This window comes from Alligator sinensis, unplaced genomic scaffold, assembly GCF_000455745.1.
Source record: "Alligator sinensis unplaced genomic scaffold, ASM45574v1 scaffold1238_1, whole genome shotgun sequence".
Lineage (NCBI taxonomy): Eukaryota > Metazoa > Chordata > Crocodylia > Alligatoridae > Alligator > Alligator sinensis.
In genome coordinates this window covers 1,285,426-1,295,717 of record NW_005842436.1, presented here as the reverse complement: position 1 = coordinate 1,295,717, position 10,292 = coordinate 1,285,426, and the positions used below count along the sequence as shown (strand labels likewise).

Below are 10,292 nucleotides of genomic sequence, written 5' to 3'. Positions count from 1 at the left end.
GTGAAACTTCTCATCCACCAATAGGAACAGACTTACATTTAGAAGAGGGCTGCAATTTGTTGTTTTGAGATTTTAATTAACTAATGCTAAGAGAGACTAACTAGGAGGTTATGGCAAAAGCCACAGAAGGACTCCATAGTGCTTTAGAAGAGAAGGGTGTACAGTAGTTATTGCCTGATTGACCTGGCCATCCAGGTTAACTCAGCCTTGAGCTTTAATCGTACATACTTACCTTTGTTCCATTCTCCAATCCTAGGACCCTCTCCAGAGTAGCAAAACAGAGAGGAGAGGCAGCTTGTATTCATCTATCCACACTCAATCTGAAGCTGATATTTTGCAGTTCAAATAGTCCTACAAATTTTATTGTGCTAAGTTTTTTATTTTACTCTGGAATTCTGGGTCAGACTCATTTTCACTCCCATACCAGAAAAGGATCTGAGGCTTTAATGCATACTGCTATGAAAGGGCCTGAGAGATGGACTGTGAAGGGCAGCAGTACTGTGTCTCCTACTGCCAGACAGTGGTGCAAGGAGATGGGGTACAGCAGATGGGTAGTTCAACCAGTGATATCAGCTTTTATTTTGCTATTGTCCGTGCTGTGGAACAATACTTTAACAGAGAAGCAGTTGTGAGTGAGAGGGAGTGGTAGATAGGGGAGAGAGAGATGGAGGAAAATGGAGGAGACCTGGGACAGGGAGTAGGGAGAGGCTAACTCAATGTTAGCCAACAAGAAGGTAAATACTAAATATTTGATAGGCACATTTTTGCTCTTACATTCTTTAGCAAGCCTGGACTTCTCCAGCTGATTCACCCTCTCTTTCACAGCATCCTTTGTTTATCAGTCTCATTTTTCCTCATTCTCTCTCTCTCTTTCTGACACATAATGGAAGAGTCCCTTTTTAATAAATGGATTACATGCTCTACACTATAAATAAATACAGGAATTAAGATTCCAACTTGTTCTAGTGATAAGCAAACAAAGATACTAAATTTCTCTCTCGGGCCTCAGGCAGAAGAGTCCCTAGGGAAAAATAACATATGTCTGTACCTCAGTGCTCATAAGACTATTCTGTATAGGTGTGTGTGTTTCTGCACAGCTTGAGTGCACTCCACGGGTATGTATGGGCATCTAGGGGAAAGCATGATGTGCACCTGTGTGGATTTACTTGTGTGTGTGTGTATGTGTGTGTGCTTATGGAGGAGGCTGCATGTAGCAGTGTGCGCTGGGACATGGGTCTAGGCAGTCAGGCGTTGGTCTAGGTAGCCAATGGGGGTAGACAGCTGCACATTCATACAAAAGAATATTGGAGCAGTAGAGCCATTCACTGAACCTCCTTTTTTGTTTTTCAGTGAAGAACATGAGACGAGATCATTTCTGAAGAAGAACCCTTTGCCTCTGAGATGGAGTCTAGTGCCTGGTAGGTTCACAGTTCCCAAAGTTAGTCAGCCATGTAGAAGGCACCACAGGGAAGAGGATAGGAGTGCCGGCTGTGGGAAGTGCTCTGCACTGCCCATTTCCAACAGGAAGTTCTCTTCAGGGAACTAACTCTCTTTCTTTCTCCTTTCCCCCTAACAGTGTGATGCTTCCTCTGGTTTCCTGCCTCCGCTCACTGCAACTCTGGCCTCTCCTGCTCCTGGCCTCAGCATTCTCTCCACACAGTGTTTGGTCTCTTCGGTCCCGGAACCCCCTGGCTGCTCGGCCGCTTTGTGCCCGTCGCAGTTCCTCAGCTTCCAGGCCCGTTTGCATCTGGGACAGGATCTCGCCACCAGAGAGAGATTCCCGTTTCATCTCATTGCGCCAGCGATCTCTGACCCCGCGAGGGGCAGATCTGCGTCATGTGGTGCGGCTGAGGCGCCAGGCCCATGGGGCCCGTCCTGCCACGCCCTCTGGGTTTGAGGATGGGCTACCCTCATCCCAGTACCCCTGGGCTATTGTCTGGGGCCCCACAGTATCAGACGAGGATGGAGGTGACACCAACTCAGCTAACCCAGGCTTCCCACACCTGAGTTACACCTTTGTTTCACCACATGGGATGGCAACAGTGCAACCAAACTCCCACTCGCTCCTGCACAATGCAGGCCTCAATCTGCGTGACACCCCAGCCACTCTGCGGCCCTTTTTGTTTGGGCCGCGGGGGGAAGGTAAATCTGCTCTCCATGCCCTTCACTCTGCTCTCTATAGTAGTTCCTGCTGGGAGAGAGCAGGGCTGTACTGTAGGGAGCTTCCCCCTAACCCCAACCAGCACTCTTGTCCATTATCCTCCAACACCTTTGGTGTTGGGTGTTGGAGGAGACTCCCACATTTTCTCTTTCCTTTCCCCCACACCCTCTCTCCCTGTCTTTCAGGTGTGGATCCTCAGCTGTACGTGACTATCACAATCTCTATCATTATCGTTCTTGTTGCTACTGGGATAATATTCAAGTTCTGGTGAGTGGATTCTCAGTGTGTAGCTGTCATCTGATTTTGGCATCACTAAAGATGCTCTAGCAAAGCATATTTTCAGTGTTTTTGGGTGTCCAGAGGAACACAGCCCCTCCTTTGACTTGTGAGTGTGGACTTTCAATGGTGGATCTCACTGTTTCAAGGGTATATTTGCAAAGGAGAGGCTTGAAGGGTAGCCTCTACTGTTCTTAATGTGTTGGGTGTGTTGAGTGCTTAGACCCCACTGCTCTCTGAATTCTGCTTGTTTCAAAGCAGCAGCAGGGGGGAGGCAGGTGCTCCCTGTGTCTCAGTAACTTTCTCTCCCTGCAGTTGGGACCGTAATCAGAAGCGTCGTCGTCACTCTGGTCAGCAGAGTGAGATACGGCAGCCAGAGAGTCAGCAGCCACTCACAGACCTGTCACCTGCCACAGTCAGCATCCTTGGGCCCTATGGAGACACTCTGGCCCCTGCCTCTGAGACGGAGGTACTCAGGCAGGTCCAGGAGGGTACAGAGAAACTGGGGGGCCAGGGGAAGAGCAGTGCCTTCCAGCTCAATCGGTGAGTGAAAAAAGAGAGGACAATGAAATGGGGACAGAGGCAAGGAGGAAGGGAGAGAAAGAGAGAGACAGAGTGAAAGGCAGACAACAGGAGGCCATAGCAGTGTGATTCCTTGATGTGTGTCTGTGATCTCTCCCTTGAATGGGGTGTGGATTAAAGGCCAGGACATGATTGTTTAGTAGGGAAACAGGAAAAGAGTGCCACCAGTGGCAAGGGACTTAGGAGCTATCTCCCAACACAAACAGCTCTGTGAGCCTGGGGGACCATCCATCCACAGGAACAACATAGAGTCCAATTGTGGCTGAGGGGGGGAAGCAACAAGGATGCCTAAGAAATAGGCTGGGGGAACAGCCCTTCCTGCCAGGAAGGGAGTGGCAGATCTGAAGAGGCATCTCCCATTGCTAATTCTTTTTTTCCCCCAGAATCCCACTGGTGAACCTGTGACAACATTGGAGAGCAGAAGAGCTGGCTCCCCCAACTACTCCTGTCCTATTCAGGGAGTATGCATTTCTGCTGCCTCTGCTATAGTGGGAACAAACTCCCTTGTGCCACGGCCCTCTATCATCATCTCTAACTTTGCCAAAACACGATGTACTGGGCAACAGACAGTCTGGGCCTTGTTGGTCTCTCGATGGGGACAAGAATAAGGGGTAACCCCCAGGATGGGATGACAAGAGAGCAGAACCCAGGAGACAAGATCTTTTGGTGTTGTGAAATATTAACCCCCTCTGGCCCTCTCCCAACACACTCACGCACTTTGATCCCTGTGAATAACCCACCAGTGCATGTCTGATATGGGGGTGGGGGAGGTGGAGAGGCAGGGGTACTACCCCCATCCCCACAGGCTCAGTCCCTCAGTGTGTCCCTTCTCCTTCTGTCAGTGTGCTTTAATGTGTCTTCTGAACAGCTGGAGCTCTGTCACCATGGAATTCCCTGCCTGGGCAGGGATGGATACAGGCTGGCAGGCATGGAGGCCGGGGGAGGGTGGTTGGGTGTGTGTGTGTGGGGAGGGCTTGTCTCTCTTCATTGTCTTGACCTCTCCATGATGATTCTAGGAGCTGGAAGCGGAGCCTGCTGGTGTGAGGAGGAAGAGCTCACTCTTCCTCCTGGCTCCTGTTTCTTGGAGAGAGTCTTGCTGCTCCCTCTGTTTTTCAAATCTTTCCGTTCTCTCTCCCAATGCACATCTGCTCTGATGCTCCTGTCTCTTCCTCTGTCACTCAACACTGTCCTCTCAGTTTTTCTTTCTCTTCCCATTCTTCCTCCCTTTCCCTCTCTTTCCAGTTATGTCAGAAGAATACTTTTCATTCTAGCCTGTTTCTAGTCACTCTGATCTTTTGTAAACCTCCCTCATCCTGGTTTTGCCTCTGCTCCCAGGTGATTTCAGCAAGTGTGAAGCAAAACCCTCTGGCTATTTTGTGTTTCAGGAAGTGTGAAAAAGAATCTGGAATGGGTCCTTTAAAGGCAGAGCTACTGCCAAAGCAGCTGAAGGGGGAAGCCTGGCCTTGGCTGGGCTTGTAGGGGTGGAAGTGCCTTGAGCAGAGCTCTCTGTCAGGGCCTGGGGGGCCAACAGGTAAGTGAAGAAAGGGTAGAAGGTGTTTTCATCAGAGGCACTGAGAGACTGACCCTATATGAGGTAGGCAGGAGAGGGCACCTACCCTGTCTGTTAGAAAAGGGAGCCATTCAGAGCCTTCACCAAGGAACTTTTTGAGGAGTATTCTGCATTACTCAGTTACTTGTGGAATGCTCCTGGCTCCACTCTGGCCATGAAATCAACACATCAGACGGTGCTTGCCAGAGTTGAGAGGATCAAGGTGTGACTGCAGCACAGCCAAGTGCACTTGAACCAGCTTTCATCCAGCTTGCATGGGTACCAATAGGTGTGAAGATGCAGTGTGGATCAGCTGTTTGAGCACGTATGTCTCATGGTCATGGTCTCAGCACATGGTCTGTGCTGAGAAGCCATGGCATTTACAGCTTTGCTGCTGATGTTGCACATTAGGCAGATTAAAGCTAGTTTAGGTGTCTTCAACTGCAGTGCACATCTCCCCAGTGACAGAGATGGAAATGGGAAAGGCACAGATGGTCAGAGCAGGCCAAGTGCCTAGGATATAAAGACCCAGGGCAAAATTCTACAGAGCCTATTATGCCTCTAAGTAGCATTTATCCATCTAAGGCCCAGACAGATTCCATGCTGCCTCCCAGACACTGATACCTGTTATGCAGATTTTCATCACATTCCCCTATCTGCGTAGCTGGGCTGGGGTGACTGGGATGTATCTATCTAACTCTGCATCTGCCTGGGAAAGAGCATATATTCCATGTACATTCCCAAAACAAAGTGGGGAGAGGAGAGCAGATAGGAGATGTACCCACCTTTTAGCTGAATAGCTGAGTTGTTAGGGCATTTGCCCAGGAAGCAAGAGTTGGAGTACAATATGACTAAGTCTTAGACATCTAGGTTCTACTAAGAGGCATAACAGGCAAAGTAGACTTTTCTCCTCTGTTTTTAGCGACAAGAAGAGCATATGTTTACAGGAAGAGAGCTTTTACCATCTATTTCACTGTAAAGTGGAGACAAAGCTTTGCCATCATATAGCTGGTTCAAGGAAAACTGTGGGGATGGTTATAGCATTGATCTTGCCTACCTTCCTTGTGTAAAATACTGCCTAAGGCAAGTCTCCACCAGAATTTTACTGTCAGACAGCAGAACATTTGTGAAAAACACACAGTCATACACCTCTACACCTTTTTGGCAGTGAATGCATAGCCAAAGAGCGAAGAATCTAGAGCACAGACACACTCAATAGATAAAATACAGGAGCAGCAAAAGATCTGGTCCTGCCTATCCACTTAGTTGCACAAGGTGATCTACTAGATCATCTGAAGCTTTGCTTTTGGCTCCACTGACCTTTGTCTCAAAAGTTAAGGTCTCCAGAGCTATCTGGATTCCCCAATAGATACTATTGCCTTATTTTACTGTCTCATGAAATGGCCATTCAGATAGAACCGCTCCACAAGGTAGAATGGGAAACAGACCAAAACGTCTCATGTGTTTACCTTGTGTGACTCACCAATAAGACTATTTACATGAAAAGTAATCTGTAATGAGCTTTATAAAAACTGAGAAGAGCAGAAATTAGAAAAAAAGTATTAAGTAAAAGTATAGGTTTATTATTTTGTAAAACTAGGTTGAGCTCTGACCATGAACTGTTTTGTTGGGGTTTTTTTTATTTTGGATCCATTTCAGGCCTGCTTATATAAGAAAAGTTTAATTGGTTTAACTATATCAGTTTACAATGTAATCACTTAAGCTGGGCTTAACCTTTGCTTAAATTAGTTTTGTTTGCATAGATAAATTATTAAATTAAGCCACATGCATTTATATTAGAGGGGTTTTTAACCAAATCAATTAGATTGCTCTAAAATCAATTTAATCCAATCAATTCAACTTTTTAAGTAAAGACACAACCTGATTTTAGGCTCTCACAGCCTTAGTCCATTCACCAAATGAACCTGGAATGTCTGTTCTGCCTTTCCATTTCCTGCAAGATAGAAGCCACGTAAGAAAGTTGATGGCATGCATTAGACTTGCACTAGTGACTGAGATAGGGGTGTCCCAAGTTCAGCTGAAAAGAACTTCCTAAACTTGACAAGCCAAATAATCTTCGGTACTTTGTTTTCCTTTATTTTTCTTTTCTTTTTATTAACACCAACCAGACAAATCTAGGAATTTAAATGCAAAAGCATTGTTGTAGTAAGGGCGCAGTGGTAAGGCTGCCCAAGGATTCCAAAAATCAGGACATGCAGAAGAGAAGGCACCTGTGGCAGCAAATCCAATATATTATACATGTGGTATGTTTTTAGTCCATTTTTTATATTTAAATATTTAGTTAAATATGTTTGTATAAGTGCCATTAACTGTCTCACGTGAAACCACCAGGATGTGCCACACAATGTGAATTTATAATTGATACATGTTTTTGACTTGAGCAGAACAATCCTAAAACATTATGTCAACAAAAACTGCTTGCATTTACTAAATAATCTCATCGGGCCTGATTCTTCCCTGCCTAAAACCTTCTGAAAATCATTTGGCAGGGGAAGGGTAAAACACTCCAACATCATTTTTCTGAAACAGGGGGGACAGGCCAGCTGTCTCTCCTTCTGTTTCTGGATCTAGCAGGTTCCTGCTTCTCGCAGACAAGCTGACGAGAGCTGGGCAATTTATTTTCCCAACAAATAGTTTATTCACCGAAAATGTAGCTTGGGGTCACCTGAAACTATCTGCTAAATCAGGGTGAATTTGGCAAATTGTGTTTTGAAAATGTGGAATCGTTCCAGTTTTTCAGCTACATTCACAAGGCATTTTAGGTGCTGTTTACAAAATGGAGGAGGAGGTCATCCTCTCATGTTCTACAACTAGGACACTCATTTGGGGCTTGGCATACTGAGATGAGAGATCTCCTTTCTGGGTAATTCAGAGTAGGAACTTGCCCTAACCACAAGGTGCAAGATATTCTGGAGTGACTTTCATCTCTCCTGTGTGAGCTATTTGAACTTGTCATTAAATGTTCACTTAAGCAGTTAGGTACCCCAACCACTGGGTTAGAGTTGATCTCACATTCTTTCTCCTGCTTAGTGAATATTTAAGTGAGAGAATTTGAACCCAGATCCCCCAGACCCTGCTGAGAGCCTCAGCCACGCATGGTGTAAGAGGAAAACTGCCTTCACCTCTGTGGCACCTGCCTCACTTCTGAGCGTAGGCCTTTGTTTCCAGATTTTCTTTTTTTCCTTTATTTAAAATGCCTGGAAACAAAACCTGATGTGTTTGGTTCTCCAGAAATTCTGGAAACATGTTCCTGTTAAGTGAGGCTAGACTGAAACTTTGGTTTGTTTGGTTTTTTTTCTGTTCTGCAGCCAAACCAAAAAAACAATTATTGGCACAGCTCTAGAGTCAAGCCTTTCACAACAGAGCCTCTGGGCCAGATCTCTTGTCACATCCAAACCAGTATTCCATTGTAGCCCCAACCCTGTTCTAGGCTGGAGGGTTGGGAAATAGGGAAAAGCACACCAACTTCTCTTACCACCTGCTTGTCCCCTTCCCCCTGCTCTCATTTAATCTCACCCTGTGATTTCCATCTCTACACTCCCAACCTATATCATTGTCTCAGTCCCTGTCTGCTCTCCTGCTGTTTCATTATCCTCATTCTTTTCTTATTCTCTCTCTGACATTCTGTCTTGTTCTGCTTCTCCCCCATCCAGTCCTCTCTGTCCTTCCCTTTCTGCCTCCTCCCTCAATCTCACTCTCTCTCCCTCCCCCACCCTTGTGCGCTGTGATATATATTTTTGTAGGATTCTCTTCTTGTGGTGAAATATTCAATTCTTGTGGGATGTAAGTTTCAACATTTTTAAATAAACCTTTGCAAAATACTGAAAACAAAACTCCTGCTGTTGTGGAAAGTGGTGTAGAGTGCAGATGAAAAGGGGCACCACCCCATGGAGGCTGGCTTGAGGTAGCACATACACAGCCACCTGCTTCTGCCCAGACAGCAGTGACAGTTCTGCCCCGTGCCCACCAATCCTCCATTTCATCCCTCTTTTCCAAGGCTCGCTTCTTTCTCCCTGCTTCCATGTAACCCCAGCCTTCAGCGCAAGATGCCCCTGCTCTGCAAGGGTGGGAGTGGATTCAGTCTCCATGTTCAGATGTTGTTTCATCTCTTGCATGCAATTTCCCAGCTACAGGTTTGCACTGTTTATCCAGTGTTTATTTCTGATTAAAGCCAGGGGAACAGTAGGAGAAGAGAAGAAAACTGAAGGAAAAGGGAGGGAGATGGTAAGATGAGGGAGCAGAAATCTCCCTCGCTTCGTTCCCCGCGGCTGCCTCCGCGATTTCTATTTACGGCCTTGCTGCCTCCCCTCCTGGCCACAGTGCTGCTGCTGTTGCTGGTTTCCAGGGCTGCTCTGTAATTAAGCATCCTTGTCTCTGATAAACTCCTCCACTTCATTAACTCTAGCAGTGATCAGTGCAGGGGTGGGAAACAAAGGGGGGAGGCTGCAAAGCAGAGCCACATGTACCACCTGATTTTAATGGTCAGGTTCCCTGGTAATTCCTCTAGCCACTGGAAAGGGGACCCAGCCCCTCCCCACTGCATGTCCCATGCCCTCTATTATTGTCCAGGGCTTCTACCCACTGGAAGTGGAATCTAAGATGCTCCAATTACTGTCCCTGACCCCCAGTTACTGTGCAAGGACCTTCAGCCACTGGAAATGGGGCCAGCCTCCCCTCTCCCCCACTCTCACTCTCACCTCCAGTACTGTCCAAGGTTGCCCAGCCACTGGAGATGTGCCATTCCCTCCACCGCTTACTCTCCCATTGATGATGAGAGCCAGGCCCATTCCTGTTATGGTCCAAACACCAGTGGTGGAGTCCATGTTCCCTCCTCGCAGTCACTGTCCATGGATTTTGAGCTGTAGGGGATGGGATCCAGCTCCTCCCACCTCATTCACCATCCCCAGGCCTCTATCCACTGGAGCTAGGACTCAGTCATCTCCATTCACTAAAGGTACAAAACCCACTGGACGCAGACCCAACCTTCACCTCTAATAACTACCCAGTACCCCTGCCTCCATTATGGTCTAAAAACTTCTTTCCACTCAACCTGGGCCTAGGTTTCCCCAAAGGCTGACCAGGTGTTTCTACCTATTGGACACAGAGGTCAGCATCCTACCTTCCATCACTGCCCAAGGGTCTCTGGCCATTGGATATGGGAGTAGCCCCTCTCCCACCAGCTCCTATGCAAGGACCTCTACCCACAGAGCTGGAGACTCAACAACAGTTATTGTTCATGGCCTTTCAGGCAACAGAGGGCCTGCCCCTAGAGTTGCTATCCAAGGGCCTCTGCCAGCAGGCCTGGGATCCAAACCCTCCATTACTGTGCAAGAGCCTCTGTACACTTCCTGGGGGACCCCATCCCTGAAGTTACTTTCTAAGGGCCTCTGCTTACTTGATGTGGGACTCTGACCTTTCCCACCCCTCACTTGCTGTTCAAAGGCCTTTGTACCCTGGACCTGGGATCCAGATCCTTCAGTGACTGTCCAAAGAACTTCTCCATCCAAAGGTGTCATCCAGATGTCCACATCTGGATGCCAAAGGTCCTCTATTCACTGGACATGAGACCTGGGCCCCATATGACACTGTCCAAGGGCACCCAACCACTGTAGATGGTTAACAGCCTCCCCCTACCAATAACTGTAAAAGGCCCTGGACTACCAGGACCTGGAAACCAACCCTCTCATGCTGTCCGAGGTTGTT

At 47.3% G+C, this 10,292-nt stretch overlaps 1 protein-coding gene across 1 annotated transcript; it reads left to right on the top strand.

The window, feature by feature from the left end:
• Window positions 1–1,344: 1,344 nt before the first annotated feature.
• Window positions 1,345–8,416, top strand: PIANP (PILR alpha associated neural protein). The gene is made up of 5 exons (XM_025211933.1): window positions 1,345–1,418; window positions 1,577–2,142; window positions 2,347–2,428; window positions 2,753–2,980; window positions 3,403–8,416. Exons 1-5 carry the CDS (start codon window positions 1,402–1,404, stop codon window positions 3,422–3,424), a joined length of 915 nt encoding a protein of 304 aa, XP_025067718.1. The 5' UTR covers window positions 1,345–1,401; the 3' UTR covers window positions 3,425–8,416.
• The last annotated feature ends 1,876 nt before the right edge of the window (window positions 8,417–10,292 follow it).

What these genes read in the sequence shown, in the direction of transcription:
- PIANP (XM_025211933.1), top strand. An exon ending in GTTTGGGCCGCGGGGGGAAG is followed by an intron (nt 2,143 to 2,346) that starts GTAAATCTGCTC and finishes CCTGTCTTTCAG; the next exon opens with GTGTGGATCCTCAGCTGTAC. An exon ending in AGTGCCTTCCAGCTCAATCG is followed by an intron (nt 2,981 to 3,402) that starts GTGAGTGAAAAA and finishes TTTTTCCCCCAG; the next exon opens with AATCCCACTGGTGAACCTGT.